The 20,582-nt window shown below is 41.1% G+C and overlaps 1 protein-coding gene across 7 annotated transcripts; it reads right to left on the reverse strand.

Annotated features, from left to right (window-relative positions):
* Positions 1-438: 438 nt before the first annotated feature.
* On the reverse strand, positions 439-19,862 carry LOC147871925 (transformation/transcription domain-associated protein-like). Of its 7 annotated transcripts, XM_087359850.1 has the most exons (8): positions 19,845-19,862; positions 19,582-19,706; positions 19,008-19,152; positions 16,018-16,142; positions 15,249-15,400; positions 14,682-14,757; positions 12,725-12,946; positions 12,244-12,382 (listed from the first exon to the last, which is right to left on the reverse strand). In XM_087359850.1, the coding sequence occupies exons 6-8, from the start codon at positions 14,742-14,744 to the stop codon at positions 12,377-12,379; spliced, it is 291 nt and encodes a 96-aa protein (XP_087215976.1). In that variant the 5' UTR covers positions 14,745-14,757; positions 15,249-15,400; positions 16,018-16,142; positions 19,008-19,152; positions 19,582-19,706; positions 19,845-19,862; the 3' UTR covers positions 12,244-12,376. The 7 variants fall into 7 exon arrangements, with proteins under 7 accessions (XP_087215973.1, XP_087215975.1, XP_087215976.1 ...); XM_087359851.1 differs by lacking the exons at positions 19,008-19,152; positions 19,582-19,706; positions 19,845-19,862 and adding an exon at positions 17,948-17,964; XM_087359847.1 differs by lacking the exons at positions 12,725-12,946; positions 14,682-14,757; positions 15,249-15,400; ... (2 more) ...; positions 19,582-19,706; positions 19,845-19,862 and adding exons at positions 439-5,015; positions 13,201-14,674 and having other exon boundaries at positions 12,178-12,382.
* Positions 19,863-20,582: the final 720 nt, after the last annotated feature.

A 20,582-nucleotide genomic window follows, 5' to 3' on the forward strand; every position in this document is an offset into this window, starting at 1 on the left:
AGCGAAAATGTTCGAAAGCAACAAATGGCATTTTACCTGTCTGAATGTAGAGTTCCCAAATTGAGATATTTCCTTGCCCTACTTTCACATTTTATACATTGTATCATAATATCCCATAGAAACTGTACTTACTGCTTTTATTTTTCTTAACTCATGTCACAGTTTTCCTGCCTATGTTATTAATACAGAAAAGAAACATGACTAACTTAAAAGCATGAAGTAACAAGGGGAATATGCTTACTGCCTTCATCACCAGAGAGATCGCCTAATAATGGTGTCAATTTATATTACACTACACTGCGCAATATCCCACAACGCTGTCATCTTCACACACTTTTCCCATGAGCATCTGCTCTACACAAGGAAGTTAAATCAGCAACTAGGATGTGTCTTACTGAAGAACATTAGGAAAGAGCATGCAAATTGCAACAATGAAAATTAAATGTGATACTGAAAGCTGAATAAAGCTAAAGCAGTGTTAAATGTATTTTTTATAAATTACTATGATATTTTAATGTCCCCAGTCCAAGACTGTGGGATTTCATGTCAGTGACAACTTCAGATCAATTTATAAGATGTCACTAGTAAGATGGGATGTCTTAAAATTCAAGGTCGTGCAGACACATGTTCATGAATTTCTTATCTCATACCATCACACTGACAGTCCCGAGTTTCAGGCACACAAAGTTACAGCATAACAAAAGCATGCGAGTCACAGTAAGAATTGAGGTTCTCACAGTGGCGAGTACGAATATGACTCGTTTTCTGTGTTGTAATGCTACAACCCAGAAGGCAGCCATCTTCATGTGACTCACAATTTATTTATACTTTATTTAACGATGCTGTCACTAGCTGAGACTTTATAATGTCGAGTGAGAGGATGATAGTAAACAGAGAATTGGAAAACATGTGGACAGAAGTGATCATGGCCTAATTTAAGGAACTATCCAAGCATTTTCTGGAGGGACTGAGGAAAACCACAACAAGCCTTCGTCACGATAGCCAGTCTGCAGGCCAAGATCTGAACCCAGGACCTGCCAAACATGTAGCAGGAGTACTAACCATTCAACTATGATGTTTTGTGTGATTCACAAGATACAAACAATTTTATTACACATAATCAACTGGTTACCGTAGTAAACCGACGTTTCGGGAACAAACTGTCCCCATCTTCAGGGTTTGTTCCCGAAACGTCGGTTTTACGTGGGCAAGGAACTGAGACAATTGTCTGTATGTCGGATCTCGCGTGGTGGCAGATTTTGAGCAACTTCAATTCTATCTCCGATAATGACAATGACTTCGTGGATTCAAACTTGTTACCCTAAAATATGAAGCCAGCGAATGTGAACATTTGCCAAGTGAACTCTGAAAACCAGAGATGAGCTAAATGTGGAGCGGAGAATTTCCCGAAGCGATGCCTACCGACGCCAGTTCGCGTTCAGTTTCATCAAAATCCGTTCAGCGCTGTTGAGGGCAGCAACCCGAAAGTTCGCTACGCGGGGCATTCTCCTCCTGAGCCAGCTTTATCCACACAACCTACTTCCCTCGCCGGCCCGCGGTAAATTCGAGTAAAGATTCCTGTTAGTCCCCGGGTCTGGATTAATCGAGCAGGGCGAGTTATTAAGCGAACGACCAACATTCCGTAATTCTTTGGCAGGCCCAGCCCTCGCACAACGCCGAAGGCCAGATCACAAATAGCGGTCAAGGTCAGGGAACCGTCTCCATGGAAACAACCGACAGTCGGAGAGACCAAGAAAAACGACTGGCGGCATTTCTCAGGAGCTACAAGAAAGGAATTAGCACGTCTCTCGAGCAACTGACAGTTGCCTACACTTCCGCGAAGGATCATCACCGCATTCCCCAGAAGCTGAGGTCCGAACTCCATCCGAATTAAATTCAGACACTGTGTAAGTTCCACGTATTGAGATTAAGCAGATGTAATATGAGAGCGCCCTCACAGCTCGCAACGCCTCCTGTGATAACAGTTTCCTTATGATGCCATCGCCTGTAACGAGATCACGTGTGAGGTCGCACTCATAAAGAGAATGACATCACGCCACCTTCTTCGATATTATACATAAACTTCATGGTCCCAGGGCGCGTGAACTTGATCTTGTCTTGAGACTGAATAAAACTCTTCATATTATTATCTACAAACTGACAACCTTCAGCTATTTCAATCTGCCCGCCAATCCTACGAAATACTACCAACATCTGAGGAAGCCGATTACCAACTTTACCTCAGGCACTTCCAAGCGTATTACAACTGCACGACGCACCTTCACATTCTCCCGCCCGCAGTTCACAATCTTCTGTTTCCCGTCTCCTCTCTAACAACGAATGTTTCCTACTGTTTTGTATGGGTGTGAAACCCGGTCTTTCACTTCAAGCGAAAACACAGACTCGGGGTGTCTGAGAAGAGAGCGCTGAGGGTAATATCTGGACCCGAGACGGATGAAGTGACAAGAGCGAGGAGGAAACTGCGTTATAAGGAGATAAGAATTTCGTTCAGAATTTGACTAGCCGACCGACCGAGGGCTGAAGATGGACTCTGCTCCATGCAGCTCGTTCTGGTCAGACTTTTACATCGCCAAGGATGCTGCAATCAATAGGCGTTCGGTGTAACCCAGTTATCGGCAACGTAGTCTGAAATCGGTTGTCAGCTTTACTGCGGGGCGTGGTGGCAACTTAACTGTCACAGAATACATTTTTATACGCCAAGGAACGGGGTCCTGCTCGATGCCTGACAGTCACGAAATTTGCAGGACTCATAAGTTCACTGTCGCTTTCATAAATGCCAGACTTAACCCTCTAAATCCCGAAGCTCGCCTAATTAGACAAAAGTGGTTAGTTGTTTGCGTTTTTATAATACAATATAACGTCTTCTAGACTTAAACACGTCATGCAATGAATGGATTATTACCAGGTTTTTGCGATCTACTTGCCTAGAAACTGCACCAGCGTCTGACATGAGATATTTTCTCAACTCTTCTCTTATCTCGCCTCCTGCTCGAGATAAGGAGTGCGTGTTTGGTGGCGTTGTTTCCACGTCATTACTGAAGTGATAGAAAGTTTTTCCAGATTTTTACTAGGAATCCATCGCGTAAAAGGCGACTAATATCAAATCATCACATGTCTCCGGCAAAATGTTTATGTGTGTATAAAACACTCAAAATACTTGGCAAATCAACCCAAATGCATTTTCCGATACCCTTCCGGCACGACAAAGGCGATAATTGAATGTCTGTTCAGTTACGTCATTCTTTGCAACTTCATCAGATACGCGTCGAGACCCGATGCTTCGCCTGAAAGTTAGAAATGGTTCCCGGAAGGCACTCAGGACCCGGAAGATTAAAGTTATTTCCAATAATCACCTTCTTTGCCATATGCACCGACGTCGACCGCAATAAACTTGTAATTAGCGTCCACGATGGCTAAAAGAACGATAGAAAAGAAAGCTTTGTAGTTGAAAGAGATTGGCTCCAACGGCGTTCGGAAAATTCCATTTTATCCAAAATTCGTTTGAAATGCGTTGAAACTCTCGTTGCGTAGGTTCAGGCATGAGTTGAGGTACCAACTTGTTTCTTAGACACCTAAGAACCTCTTTCACGATTGGTGAAATATGACGCGCTGATATACGGTAAGCAAACGATAGTGAAGCGTAACTTTCGCCAGTCGCCATAAATCTGAAGGGAAAAAATTGTCAATCACTCAATAAGTGATATCGTACACAAAGAACACGCACACGAAAATGGGCGTATTTTCTCATTTCAGATGGAGACTGTAGAAAACGCTGGAAGTATATACGGGATTCATACAATCGATTTAAACGCAAAAGAAAAATGTCAACCGGATCAGCTGCACCACCGAAAAATTCTAAGTGGGATTTTTTCAAGAGACTCCAATTCTTAGAACCGGTTTCAACAGAAAGACCTACTGCATCTAATGTTGAGTCAGATTCAGCGGCAAACGCACAGTTTGAGACTCGGACTGAAAACAGCGAAGGTTGTCCAGATGAAGCATCGCAGTCCTCTGTACCACAGCCTCCACGACGAAAAAGACGCAACAACAATCATGATGATATTCTTGATAATCTCGTGCAACAGTTAAGTGCCAACACTGATACAGAAATTGAAGACGAAATTGCTTCATTTGGGAACCACATAAAGGCTCCACGTTTGAAAATACAAGCTAACATTTTAAGTCACTATGAAGTGATTCAGATGGATATGCGAGGAGCAACATGGGATGTCCAACCCAAGTTCATCTGAGGTATTCTCCTATAAGAACTGCCTCGACCCCCGAACCAACCAACATCACAGAATGAAGACAATTGTCATTACATTTGTGACATAATTAGTAATAATACAATATAAGAAACTTAACCGTAACGTGAGCGACAGTTTTTGTTGTTTGTATGTTTTTCCTATTAAACTCAGTGCGTAACCAAACTGCTTTTGATTCAATCTGAAATAACTCCTGAAACTTTCTTTTTCTAATGATAAATGATTCTTTATTAACAGACAGAAAGACCCTTCTTCGCGTCTGGTTTTGAATATTGAACTCGTAGGTTTTCTTTCTTTCTTTCTTTCTTTCGCAACAAATAACACAGCAACACATCTTCTTCTTCTTCTTCTTCGAGTAACCTTTTTAGAAGCATTTTTATACTCATTTTTCACAGAATATGTGCACGCGTCTCAACAAAACAAACACTTAGCCGCATGTCTCGGTCGTCACCTCAAAAGTGAGTGGCGGGAAGCTGCGATGAGTCCGTCTCTGTCGCGTGCAGCCAAATTGTACCTTAAGAAGACCCCATAAATATAACTGCAGGTGGTACATATAGTTACCACTGTGCTTCAAAGAGTTAAATGCATCTAAAAATATTTGAGACACGACCTGCAGTTTAACATTCCGTGATAAGAGAACTTTTCCATCACAGTGATCGTGTCGACAGCCATAAAATGCAGACGTCCTCTTCAGGAAATTCTGCCACGAGCTCTCGTACCGGATCCTGCCTGAAGCAAGAAATCGCCGCGTGAACCAATTACTTAGGTCAAGGCCAGCGGAAATCAGGCAGAGCCGTGCGTGAGACGACGCAGCTGCGATAATGATAAAACCTCCTCGTGATTATCTTTTTACAATTCAACGGATTACACAGCGTCGAATGAGAGGAAGACAATGAATAATGAATTAGAAAGGATGTGGAAGGAAGCGGTCGTGGCCTAATTTACGGTACCATCCCGGAATTTGCCTGAAGGGGCTGAGATAGCCGGGCTCTGAGCCGAGATTTTAACCCGGGACCTGCCGAACACGAAGCAGGCCTTTAACAGAACCCCGAGGATCAACAGAATCCTCCGTCTGTCCTAGTGCCAAGCCACACGGATCCAGTCCACGTACTCGCAACTTATTTCCATAAAACCAACCTCAATGGTATCCCCCATCTCCTTCTTGATCTTGCAAGTTGTCACTTTGCCAGAAACATCCTTGCTGTAAGTGAGATTTCAGCTTCTCACAGCGGCAAGTAATCTAGTAGAAACTGGCCGACGTTTCAGAGGTGCTTATTACCTACCATCATCAGGGCGATGAGTGCCCAATGATGCAGGAAGTAAGCACCTCTGAAACGTCGGTCAGTTTCTACTGTATTATACGGCGCGACATCCCGGAGAATTTTCGTCTTAATATTGCAACTCTGACACCAGATTCAATCGACCTACGAGTCCAGTCCGTCGAAACCTTTCACTGCATCAGCACAGCTGAGTGCGATGATGAAACCATTAATTCATTTTATGCCAAGTACCCAATGTTTCATGCTTTTCAACACAAAGCATTCGTCCAAAACGCAAAATGTAGGCGTTTGTGACACTGCATAAATGCCACTGACCAAGTTTCGCGTCGTAAATAATCCAAACACAAGAGAATTATTGAACGTACATTAACTTGAAAACATCCAAGTTTCCCAATTAAAATCTGAGGGCCCACAAAATTGAGCCATCGTAGGTTTAACTTCATGAAATTCTGTAGCCATTATTCAGTCTTTGTATAAATGTATTCAAATACATTAGGACTGTTCTCGTCACGTTATAAGCTCTAGATTTGACTGCGAAAGAAACTATAGAACAGAATGCTTCGCTGGGCTATTCAAGAAATCTGACTTCTGGAAAAGTATTCTAGACTTCCGTGGTTTGCCCTATTACATCACAGCGCATGGAGCATTATATTTGTTATTGACGCTGAGAACCAAGCAACGAACACACTAGGACAGTGTGCTCTGGGTACGATCAGGCAGCGACGCGCGGCTTGGGAACTGGGCGCTGTGGAATGGGGTTCGTACTCGGCAGGTTACTGGTTTGAATCCAAGCCTGTATGCTCTGCTGTTGTACTTAGTTACTGTGTTTTATGCGGAAACTCTGGATAATAAAGACAGGTGGATGGACTTTCGGACAGGTAGATAGATAGAGATCTGCTCTGCCATAATCTTAAGCTCAGAGGGGGTTCGAAACATTTATTACATGAATAACCATCCCCTCATACATAAAAAGTAAAGATCGAAAGAGGTGTGTTATACATCTAACGCACAGTAAATTTTATTTCAACGACAATTAACATGAAACACCCTGTTTCAGCTCAACCTTCTTTTAAATGGGGGTGGAGTCGCATAGCGTGTGTCACCAAGCAAGCTACCACAGCTGCAGTTTTAGTAAGTTCACTGTGACAAGAAATTCAGGAACGCTAAAATTGTTGAAATAACACGCACGTTGCATTCTGCATTCATGGTCAGTTGCATCGTAACTCAGTAAAGTCCCAAAATTTAAAAAGGTTGCCTGCCGCATTTGAACGTTAAACAGTGAACGAAAGTTCTGACAGCGTACAGAAGCCTGTCGTCATAACCGGCTCTTTTTAAATTCTAAATTACGCATGTCTTTTGAAAATCAGCCACGAGCACGTGATAAAATAACTCCACCCCACAAAGCATTTTTGTACCCAATCGGTAATAGTCGCCACAAACCTCTAATTAGATCACGTGGCTAATAAAATATGCTCGGTACGGAATGATTTTCTGGATACGGACACTTGTTCTCGAGTCTTAGCTCTGTCTTCTTCTTCTTCTTTTTATCTTTAAGTTTCATTTTTACGTCTCGGCCTTCTAAAGCCGGTCCACTCCGACGCGCACTGCCATAACATAACAGCGGAACGCGAAAATGTGGACCCAGGTTTGTGGCCGAAATTTTTAACAGAGTAATGTCAATGAAATTGACCATGTTTCGCACCCATACAAAACAACAGGCAAGATTATTGTTTTGTATACTTTAATTTTCAGGTTCTTAGAAATCAGACGGGAAGACAAAATATTTTGAACTGAGAAGTAGCAAGCATTTCCATAATTTAATCTCCTCCTAACTTCCTCGTGAGCATCATTTTGAATCGTTATTGTTTTTCCCAAGTATTTGAACTTTGTCACACTTTCAAAGGACTTATTAGCCTCCTTAATGTCTGTCGCGTACATCGCGGTGTCCGCTACGACGTGGCTGGTCGCACACTGCGTCCCACCCCGGAGAGTGACGTAGCTGGTGGGATATTTCGGGGTTTTGATGGGTTGTCTCAGGGATTCTTAATTAGCTTAGCGAATCGGTAGGCATGGACTCGAGTCTCAGTTGGTGTCACGGCCAATTCATAACCTGCGTGATCGTTGATCTAGAAATGTTGATCCCGCGTCTCGCAGTCCAATCCTTGATGCTTTATGATCCACGGCGCACGCTTGAGATGGCTCCCTCGCCCCTTCCGGGTCTCCCACTGAGGCTTTATTCTCATGGCCTTGTTTCCGTCGGTCTCTCGACTCGCATCTGCTGACATGGGATTGTATCGCTCGCTCTATCCGTGGTTTCAGAGTCCTGTTCTGTCCTGGGTGTGACGCGAGGCTATGACGTCATTTACTAACCCATGCGGCATTACCAGCTGATCGGGGCAATGACCTCCCGCTCGCCGATGTAGTAAGCCATCTTTGTCAAGGTTTACAAAAACATGCCACAGAAATTATGCGACCTTTGTTGCAGAACCGGGCAGTTAACAAACAAATTTTGGAAAAAGAAGGTTACGCCTTTTCATAAGCATAAAATTTTCGAGTTCTTCTCTCTCTGTAGAAGTAAAAGTGCGTAAGAGCTTACATGATTAAGGACTTTCCTGCCTAAGTTACACGTTTATATAAACCAAGAGCACAATACGTCATTTAAATTTATCAAATGAACGCGAGAATTACAGTTGGGAACAGTCACGCTACTCTCAACCTGCAATGAGCAAGATATTCTATGGTTCTCGGCTTGTCAAAGAATAGCCCACTTCCTTTACTGAACCAGAAGATTCATTATCGTGTTCGGAAAGCCAATTCGCTACATCGAGTCTCCCTAAGATCCATCTTAATGTTATCCTGCCACCTACGCCGAGGTCTCCTCCCTTCAGGCCTTGTAAACACTCAACTCGCCCTAACAACATCGGGTGTGGAGCTCGTCAAGCATTTTTCTCTCTTATCTGTCCCACTCCCGTTTTGGGTCCAAACATCTTCCTCAACACACTGTTCTCAGAGCCCCTCAGTCTATGTTCCTCCCTCAAAGTGAAAGACCACATTTTGCACCCATAAATACTTTGCACTCAATAATAGCAAACATTCCCTGGATTTAATCTGCTGATGTAGGGAGATAATGAGAGGGAGATTCGTCGATAATTAGGCTTCTAAATCCGAAATAAAAATTCTTCAGAGTTCCCTAAAACACTTTAATAATGTCGATGTATCAGGAATTGTAAAGTGTTAGAATTATTATCTTAGCATCGACATATTTTTATTAAGATTCTGGGCCACGAAACACGTTTAATTCCTTTAAAATTGTAAAAAGTTAATTGCCTACTGGAATATTCTTTTATTATCAATGTTGCCGTGAACACACACAAGTCAATCTAATGTTAATTGAAATTGTGTTAAAAAGAAGACAAGTCTAATTCTCTTACACGAGTTCACAAAAATGCAGATGAAAACATTAAATGTGATGAACAATAATAATAAATAGGAATCCCTTACCTCAAACTTTGTTCAATTGTAAGAGACCACGACGTCCACCAGCAATGATCGATCTAATCAAAACTAAAATGGAAAGAGTGGAGGGCAGTTTGACAGATTTCTTAATAATTCTTATATAAGATAAGAAATTGTGATATTCTATATTAGTAAGAATTGCCACAAACAACATATTCCTTCCACCTAACATTTACCTTGTTACAGCTGAACCTAAACGATAACAAGCCGCTGCATCCAGTCTGTACAAAAAGTCATTATTTCATGGTCACCAACTCTGAAATGACAAATGTTCGTGTAAAAGACAGATCAATGAAAATGTCACCTTATATTTTAAACTGCGGCGTAGCTCAGTCTTTTGTGTGGAAGGAAACAATCTTGGATGAAGATAAGTGCAAAATTCCTCTGACAGCATAGCCGAGTTTCCAGGAAATTCCAAAGTGCTATGGCCGTGACATTCCACATGTAACCAGATTCATTCAGAATGGAGTTGCCTCTTTCCACATCCTACGTCATTAGGAACCCTGCTTATTCCAAACTGCATTACAACACTGATATTTAAACACCGCAACCTATCTGCTGTCACACCACAGCGACCAGAATGGCATATCCAGATCACATCAGGTGTTCTGAGTAAAGGTGACAATTCTGAAAAAAAAGTAACACACACATCGCGAAGACAAGTTTACTGCAATTATTGTCATCATCATTATTGCCATCTTCTTCCAAACATCTGATCTGCCATATGCAACTTCCGTGCTCATTCTTTTCCTTTCTGACTGCCTCACTGGAATCCTAACAAACTGGCTATACTACCAACTACAAAACATCAGTGCCTTCCTGGACAAACATGTAGTAGCTAGTTTTAACACTTTTCTTAGTATTCAAATTGAGCCGAGTTGTTTTTTAACGATTACGAGGACGAACAAGACCTCAAATCAATGTAGAAATACACGAATTCTGTCGGCCAATGTACAAACGTTCTAGGCTACACTTCGGCAAGTTGTCAAATGTCACTTTCATAAATTACAAAGGGACCCTTTTCCCCCGCCCAGTAACGTATCCAACGCAACGAATTATGGTCGTATCACGTAGGAAAATGGTGGGGACAAACGAAGTCAAATCAGACGACAAAACGATGAAGTAAAGCAAACGTGAAAAGCCGTTCAATATGACCTTCGTGACTGTGTGTTCGTAAATAATTTGTTTCGGCTACGGTAAACAAATGATCATTTCCTTGTTAACCAAAGCAACGCGCCATTCATTACGCTAAACTACGTTCAATTTTTCTGCTACCCTTTTTAAAATAATCCGCACACCTACGCCCACATCTTGGGGCAGATTTTTATTCAAAGTCTTGGTTACTCGTATGGTCACATTTCCAGCAATTACAGAAGCAGCAGACAACTGCCTGCCTTCTCTCTCTCGCTCCACACCCAATTCACATAACATGATGGAAGGATGACTGTAAGTGCTAAAGAAACTGGCAGGGTGCTGGGGCCACCAACCCGGTCGCAAATACTTAGACATTCTGTACTGTGGACGTGGGGATTCCCCACTAAGTAAAGGAGAGCCACCAAAAATTTCTTACTTTGAGGAAACATCTCTCCATGACACCAGCAGCAGCACTCTCAATGTAACAACTTTAACAAGTAGAAACACAACAAAATAAAGAAAGCAATTCTACAAAACAATATTTTGTATCTGACATTACGTCAATAAACAGTTTTACGAGATGAGTTTTAGTGCACGCTGATTACTGAATTGCCAGCATGTCTACACGAGAATTTCTGATTGTGGTCACAATGTTTATTAAGATCCCGGGACCCCTTCAACATCATAATCGTATGTTGATTGACTACCCAATAACAAGATCAATAAAACGTGCAACAAACAAAGCTACGTTCTACCTCCAAGAATCATACGCAAAGGAATCTTCACTCGCAGACAGCTCAAACACTCTAATATTTTAACAAACATCCTGCAAAAGAGCTGTACCACTTAAAGTCCCCTCCCTTCCATTTCAGAACGGATTCTTACAGTAGTAATAAGTTCTAGAAATGAATGGAGGGGAGACACGGGTTTCGTATTGTATGCATTTCCTTCCTGATTTCTGCCCTCTAAAAAATAACTGAGGGTTTTCGTGGGTGCGATATGGGAGCCCAAGATGAGAGGAAGGAGGGGTTATGTAAAAATATATTTATGAGGGAGCAGCCAAGGTGGTCAACGAACACCAAACAGACATCATATATCATTTCATTTCCAGGTCAACAATCTTTAACCAAACTAAATGGTCAATAACTTCAGCCTGTCTCTCTCTCACACACACAAAAAAACAATCTCTACATTCTTCCTATAAACAATCTGACTGACAACACTAACAAATTAGTCTTTCCTAAGCCAAGAACTCTTCACAACCATTTTACAGACATAAAATAACAATCCTGACAACACCAGCACTGGTACATTGTGACCCACATAAGTGGCACTGCCTTTCTATACTTGGTTCCAACCAACCAAACCACTCCTCATTCCTAATGCAAATCCCCTTACCCCACCACCAACCACGGAATATACCAGAAGTAATACTGAGCCTCATCACATGTCCATGAGACTGACACCTGACAACTCTCAACATATGGTTAAGTCTCAAATAAATGGAACCTCTGACAGTCATCTCCATTTTTGCAAACAAATCCAAATTCATAACGGACACCACACCACAAACTTACAAGTTTTGTAACCGATCCCCTTGCTCAACACAGGAAACTCTAAACTTAAGCACAAGAACAGAAAATATCCCGGCAGCTCCGCTCACTGTGCACATCTCACATGTAACAAAACCTTATCACAAATAGTCACCACCCTCGTCTACAAGCTATACCTAACCTCCAATTTTGATGTCCTATAAACAATATATTCACTAGAGAATCATGAATGCCTCTAGCGTACCACAGATACTGCAATTATGCCAATCTCTCACCGCACATAGGTCTTTCGACATATCAACTAACATACTTAAAGTCAAGACATCTAAAGTACCTAATAAAATTGGACAGACTCATCTCTCTCACACGACAACCACATCAAATACATTCTAATGCTCATGTACTCACACAACGAATGCCTCGTTCAGACTGATATCAGTCTCTTGCGGATACGATGTTCCTTCTTTTCCCAGCAGGTTTAATCTTCTGACATCAAGTCGGTCTGCCAACTGTTGCCGCACGTACTTCAACGCTTCTCTGGCTAGCAGTACGCGGGTCACATGGTGCTCAGTAGAATCTGAAGGATCATTCTGTTTCTCGTAATCTGCTACTCCTAGAAAGAAAAAATACATTCACATTCAAGAAATCAAGACATCACACTCTTCTAAGAACACACAGTTTTACTTCACCAAGCAGTCACCTTAGCCAATGAACAAGCACCTTCCATTTTCAGAAGACAAATTCTGTCAAGTTCATTACAAACCCATTGACAAGTTAACTTTAAATACGGGTCACGACAGTGTCACAGCCAGCGACCTGACAAATTCTGAACTCCCTCGCTTACAGATTCATATTGCAACCTTTCTTTCCTCCCCCCCAGCAAATTTAAAACATTCGCCAAGTGGGCCATTATTCCACACGTCATAATACTGCAACTACAAACTCTACAACTCACACACATCACGTCAGACCCACGCAAGTTCCGTTGCCACTGATTCAGTGGATATTTAACGAACAGTTCGCTTGCCGTCTGTTTGGAGCCGAGGATGTTGATCGTTGCCTCCAAGATGAGAACAAGTGCCAGGTGTCCCGGCTTACACGGCTCCCTCTCCTCGTGCCCCATTATGACAGCAAGGGAGTCTGTAAGCACCAGTCGGTCCATGCCCTTCAGGTTCGCCTGTTTTGATGTCATGGAGAAAGGACTTAAATGAAAGATTAAGAAATGGCAAGCCTCTACCACACAGCCAACATCTGTAGCACTTCTACTACTAAGGTGAATTCAACCGACAAGGGGCAATTAGATTTATTTTCCATATCACCATCAGTAATGCCACTTTATAATGCCTTCTGGAAGCAAAGGTGGAAACTTCACCATCAGTAATATAAATTGTTTCAATGTTGAACAATCTAAATTTATAAAACTGAACTCACCAGCTTCCTGTGATATCGCCACCATTGTGTAGTGACAAACAAGGAACACCGTCGTAACTCTTTCATGGCTGCAGCAACAAACACTCCTACCAACTTACACGACAGGCCTTACTGGTTTTTCCAGATATGAAGCAGACGCTTTCAACAAGTTCACATACTAAATGTGGTTTTAAGAGAGATTTCAGGTTCTCACAGTGGTCTTTGGGTTCTAACACCACTTGGACTTACAGAAAACCAACACCGATTATGATTTTTAAACATTTAATGGTTCGCTATATCAGCTGAAGTTATCCTTGTGACTAAGCGCAATGCCATGAGGCAGTGGGAGCATGGAGGTAAACTCCATGCATTCTCAATTAAGATGTGCGATCAGAAAGTTTCTAGACTGCGCCTATAAACACCCGTACACTTATCTCAGGTATTAAATTTATCCATCGCCCTCGAAGTAGTTCCCCTGGGAGTGAACACAACGATCCCAGCGCCGCTGCCAAGCCTGGAAGCATCCCTGAAAATCTTTCTTCGTCAGCCTGTGAAGCACCATCTGCGAGTCTGCCTGAATCTCTTCTATCGTCTCAAATCTCCTTCCCTTTAGCTGAATTTTCATCTTTGGCAAGAGGAAGAAGTCACACAGAGCTTAGAAAGGAAGTTGGGGTCGGTTCTTGCAAGATCTTTGAGCTCCTGACAAACGATAAGTCGATTCTGCTTCTGGTCTTCAGACAGGATGCGTCGCATGTGGAGTTCTTCCTTTAGAATCAGCTGACAGGTCCCGTAGCCTATCCCAACAATGTCGCACAAGTCATTGATGGTACGACGTCGATCTTCGTGAATGGCCTGCCGAATCTTCGTAACATTTTCGGGCGTTGTGCTCGAAGATGGTCGTCCAGAACGCTCATCATCATCGACAGAGGTTCGGCCATTTTTAAAACGTGAATGCCACACAAAAGTTTGTGCACGACCCATTGCGGACTCCCCAAATGCTTGCTTTAGCATTTCATAGGTTTCCGTAGCTGTTTTGGCGAGTCTTTGGCAAAATTTGATTTGTTCATGAAAATCCGCCATTCCGAAATCGCAGGAGGGTCAGTGTAATGCACTACCAAAACGCCCGTAACTAAGAAACAAATACTAATTCGATGATGCCGGCTGGCACACTGATTCACTATGAATGTAGGCCCAACCCCTTAGCGGCAGAAGCTCGTACTACATTCGGTTCACCCTCTATTGACACAGCCTGAAACTTTCTGATCGCACCTCGTATAGAACTATGTGGAGGTCAGCCTCAAAATGTGGTTCCTTACACTGGCAAAGAAAAATCACGTTCTTCATTGTTTCTTTTTAGTCTCAATAGAAGAAATAGACAAGTTCTTTATTTCATTAAAACCATTTACTACTTTTCAGGAAAAAAAGGTCTTCTTCTTTCAATAATGGTATTATAATTCAGAAAAGAAGTTTATTAAACAATTTACTCAAATGGATGAACTTGCCTGTGACTGCCGTCTGGTGAGTGGCTCTGGCTTGCTTGTCCTGCAATCTGTACGGAATCCCATGGACTGCGGAGATCTCCACATGTGGATCATCAATGACAATGAGTAAAGATAATCACACTCACATCCTAATGTTCAGTGTACAAAATGTTGGTCACAACAGTGGCCAATGCAGTTGCTGCTTCCTAAATCAGCAACTGATGTAAGAGGCACAGAGCCAATGGGAAATCTGGGTTTATGATATGACAAAGAAATACATTACTTGTAGAAGCCTCCTGGTACTGGCAGGATACTAAACACAAACTAATTGTGATACAGCCTCTAACGGGCTCACTGTACCAGTAAATAATGAGTTCTGGGTGCTCAGAGAAAAATCTATAACAGTGCCTCATAGACTGCCTTGGGACTCGCTTACAATTCTGCGTTGAAAAGCCAGTGATTAACAATCCGTTATGTCATGTTAGTACCATCAGGCTGGAAAAACATCTTTTATTTTGTACACTATTTTAATATCAAGAATGAGGTTAGTTTGACAATATTCTTCTGCCTCCAACTGCTCTTATATACCTTGGACAGGAGAACAGCTGCTGCACTCTATTCTCATCATCATTAAAATTCAGGGATGCCACCAAGAAACAGCAAATTATTTCCCAGCACTGACGACGGTAGAACGGATCCGTCGTGCTCGACTTCAGAGCACCAGATGCTGTCTCCACGACCTGGAAAACACAAGCAGCAGTTTCAAGTTATAACGAGTGACAACGCAGGCCAGATTCACTGGTAAGGGAAGTCAAATGTTTTAGTTACAGTAACTTTCAAGTACTGCACTTACTGTAATACTCTAAACACCTTTTCTCCACACCAGGGCGCATGTCATATTTATTTCCAGAACCTTTGGGTTTCATGGACACCTAGACTTTTATTTTGTACGTAAAAAATGAGTTTGACAAATCTCAACAACACTGAAATAAAAATTAACTACAAGCATATAATTTTTGTATAATCTATGCTAACCCTAATAAACGTCAAAAAGGAACGTACTATACGCGTATCAAGTCATTTAATAATCTTCCACCAACAATTAAAACTCTAAATGATTTAAAGGTGTTCAAGCCTGCATTGAGAGGTAACCTCTTTCCATTCTGCAGATTATTTAACCTCTGCTGAAATTTCTTTAGTTTTATGTATATCTATAATCTATATTTAAAGTGGTTTTGTATTTCTATTTAAAATTCTGAGGTTTATGTATATTTTATGAAATGACTTGTTCTCCATCCTTTGGTTTAGTCCTAAGAAGGATCTATGGAACGTAAATAAACTCTACTCTCTAACATACCTGAATAATGCAATTCCTTATCCAAGTCAAAAACGCTCCAGGTGCTTCGTTCTGTCTCGTTCTTCACATCTCCAACTCCAAATAAGCTGGTTCCCCAGCACGAACACAACTGATCTTCTGAAACACTGATATTCAGACAAATTGGTCTGCCGTGTCTTCGTGTGACACCTTGATACCAGTTCACATGAAAGTTGCCACTCAGCACATCCACCGAAACTTGAAATGAATCTTGACGAAATTAAAAGTGAAACAGTTTCACATGTAAAAGTTGAAGGAGAAAAAAGAACAATAACTCATGAAGAGAATGTACTACTTCAACACTAATCAACTAGTTTAATACGAAACATTTAGTTGTGGAATTTGTTTTGCTTAATAAAATATTTTAATATCCCAACTAAAACACTACTAATCAACTATATTATCTCAGCTACTGCTATGGAGATAATTAAGAACCACAAGACACAAAGCAAACTTTACAATTGTTCTAAGCTTACTCATGAATTATATATAAAGATATTGCAGTACATAAACCAAACATGTAGTAATGAGCACATAATTGTGTTTGGAAACTTGAAACTGTCTTTAGAATTAAATATGCAGTCATTACTGTTCAATATTTGCCTGCCAGAGTCAGAATCTCTCCGGACGCATCATTCCCAATCGTTGTAACACGTCTTTTGACACTACATAACTTCTGACGTTACAACTAATTAACCGACTCGATGTGCCACTGTCTTCGAGAAAATATTAGTTAATCGGTCACAGGTATAAGGGCCCTGTGATCCCGTATCAATCTCTCCACATCCCAGCATGGCCACGTCAGCCCTGATGATAGAGACAGTGTTTCTCTTAAAAATTGCAATCTACCTACAAGTCTACAGGTTGTCACAACATTGCGATATACACGTGATTCTAACTCTTGAACTGACTTACACTTTACTTACTTAATAATAAATGTTGTTATACATATGGATCGCTGCAATTTTACACATTTCACTTTGATATTTGGTTATGAAACTGTGTCCGTCAAGACAAATACAATAACCTCTTCAGAAGTTACTACGTCAGGCTTACACATTTACCTACATGCTTTGCCTTGGATTTTTAACTTAGTTTAACAAAAATTGGAATAAAAAACCTATAATAATGTATGGAACACCAAACAGGCAGTTCACACTAAAAACTTCTCTTCCTCACAATGCAAATGCAAAATCAGCATCAGAATTTGTTTAACTTCTGCTTAAACAAAAATGACCAATTATGTTACAGTTCTCAGAGGAAAGCAGTTCACATGCTCCTTGTGTCGTGATTAGTAAAATTGCTGTAATGTATTACATACTATATCAAAATATTACCCTTTTAGTTTACATCATATTAGTAAGTTCCAACCATAACTGTAATGCACCTTTTCAATGCAGCCTCATTAAAATTACATCCTAATTTATTTCAGCATTCAAAATCGTGTACAGTTTCCACTGCAGAGCAGTCTTTGAAATATACAAGTTCTTTTAGGCGAAGATCTCATAACCTTACAACAGATTTAGAGGATGACCCATTGTCAGTTTTATGTGACTGATTAGCATTTTCCACTTTGAATGTGAGTCAAATTTTCGCTCACTAATATTGATTCTGGCATAACAGATCAAGCATGACCACATCTTTCAAATATAAAACAAACTTAAAAATGCCAAACAGCAGCTTAGTACAGGACCCAAAGGATCCGGTACCCATTGCAGAGGAGGTTGGGTGGGCCCCAGAGCCGGTCTGGACGCAGAGACCAGAGGAAAAATCCTCGGTCCCCGTCGGGGATCGAACCCCGATCGCCCAGCCTGCAGCTAGTCACTGTACTGACTGAGCTATCACAGCTCACGATACTGCAAAGTCAAGTATCTTAAAAATAGCTAATTTTGTTAAGACCACAAAGCTCAACCTCATTGACACAATGCACAATGATGGATGGCACCATGGGAGCTGTACGAGGAGTGTAATCAGCGATGGTGCCCGTCACACCTCCACGACGAGTCGGGGTATTATCCACTGACACACATGGCAGAGGCACCTGTTCTTTGCATTGCGGGTGACAACGCTCTACAGTCTTGACATTTCATTGCCACATTCCCAAATTTAATCCTGAAATAATGCACATACAAATCTGCACTACAGAACACTTTGGTGAAAATTTATCATACAACTCTGGAAAAGAAAACAAATTAGGAATGTTTCAAAATGAAGTTCAGAACCCGAATAACTTGACCTAAGAGAGATAAAGTGACGACTGAGAACAGAAAACTGCGTAATAAAGATTCAGAATTATTTATTTTCAACTGGTACTGGTACTGTTGCAGTGACTGAATAGAAATCTGATTGGTTGTTGGATGTAATAAATACTGACACTTCAAGATATGGCTCACTTCAGTTCAAAAGAATTGAGTGGATCAGAAGAAATCGGTAATTTTCATTCTGTACTTTTGTGCGCAAGACAAAATTCACAGTTAGCGGATTTACTTCCACGTACAATTGAACAGCACTCCACCAGTGTTAGAGCTGGGTGTCAGAGGGTTTAACCGATTTCGGCACCAACCAGATTCCTCCGATTCAGACGAGTGCGTAACATTTTTTTTTCAACAGCTATAATGAAATGTCAAATAAGCCACTGCTGAAATTATACTGATCCAGAAATCAATCTTTTAACATTCCTTTCATACATTTACAAATGATTTCTCTTTTTATTACTATTGGGTGGAGGGAGGGGGCAAAGAGACACAATTAAACAAGGATAAGACAAGAAAAGTTATGAAAAATGTACACAAAGTTTGCCTGGAAAACCTGAAGGTAATAACAGGACACTTATATCCACTCTTATGTCACAGAATTATTTATTTCATCTCACATACCCCATAATCTATGTCTTTCAATAGAAATGAGATACTGAGTCTGGCACCCATAAAATCGACCTTTTAAAGACAGTTTACACAATTACTTTTGCGTACCTGTACTCGTTTGAGGAGCAGACGGTCGTAATGTTGCCCATGGAATGCCGCTATCATGGATTCCGACCTTCCGGGGTTCACCGGTGGGAAATTCCTCCGACTTGGTGGGTCCACCTTCCTTTCCTACAGTCTCCACCCCAACCAGCTAGCAGAGCAGAAAAGTACACGCTAATGATGTTCCATACAGGGGTTTTTACAAGAAACATTTAATGTTTTATCAAATGCTTTGTACTAATGCAGTCCTTGTTCTGTAACGACTGACTAAAGCCCAATGGTAACTACATGTACTATCTGCTTTAATATTAAGAAATTGCATTTTGCTCACAGAGTGTATTTATAGGTTTCACATTATTTTAACAGTAAACAAGAGATTATTTCCTCCAAAAAGCATTGACTAACTAATTTGTAAACTTATTTTCCAGGTTATGTACATTCACATGTGAAACACGTCCTTGTAATTGTGTCGAAAGTACTGAGGTTCATGTATGTTGTATGAAATGACATGTTCTACATCATTTGGTTTAGTCGTAATAAGGATCTATGGGATGTAAATAAACTCTACTCCCTAACATACCTGAATACTGCACTTCCTTATCCAAGTAACAAACACTCCAGGTGCTTCATTCTGTCTGGTTCTTCACATCTCCAACTCCAAAAAAGCTGCTTCCCCATCACGCACACAACTGATCTTCTGAAACACTAATATTCAGACAAATTGGTCTGCCATGTCTTCGTTGTTACCAGTCCACACACACTACAGATACAGTTCATATGAAATTTGCCACTAAGCACATCCCCTGATCTCAAACTCCTCTTTCAGACAGACAAGGCACTCACACTGAATCTATAACCGTACACCTCCTCGGAAAGCAATTAGATCACACGAGGGCCTGAGGTCTTCCTTGTGGCATCGTGAGCCATGCTACAAACACCCGATACTTTGTCACCAGGAATCTAAAGTGTGTACCTGTTGGTGTGGTGACCACGTAAAATGTGCTAAAAATAAACACACCCTAGCCTAGGTTGGGAATTGCATTTTTTACTAACTTTTCACGTTATCATCATTATATTTTTATTGTATATAATGTATAGAAAATTATGCAGATAAAAGTGTATATATATATATATATATATATATATATATATATATATATATATATACACACACACACACACACACGTATTGAGCTTCACGTTGCCTGCATACAGACCAAATTTTGCCAAAGTTGCCCACACCCTGAAGAATGTTTGGCAAGCCTCGTGTAATACGTAGTTCCCTTTGTTGGTCTTCCATCATCAGGCCATCTAACCTCCCGTATTCCTTCAATATCCAAACTATACTCCCCCACCTCAACTGCTAATGTATCCAGCGCCTCTGTTCTATGTGTTACAAAAACCCACTCACCTACTGTTGAGATTTCTTCATCTATCTCAGCATCCAACTCTGTATCAGATGCTTTGGTTCTGTCCTTATCTTTTAAAAAATTAACAGATTCACCCTCTGAAATGATACAGGATTTCGGTATGTAGTACATTTTCAATAAATAAATAAATATAAATAAATGAAAATCTGAA

This window comes from Zootermopsis nevadensis, unplaced genomic scaffold (genome assembly GCF_977971745.1).
Source record: "Zootermopsis nevadensis isolate Lab colony 2312 unplaced genomic scaffold, Znev_1.0 Znev_ptg000036l, whole genome shotgun sequence".
NCBI lineage: Eukaryota > Metazoa > Arthropoda > Insecta > Blattodea > Termopsidae > Zootermopsis > Zootermopsis nevadensis.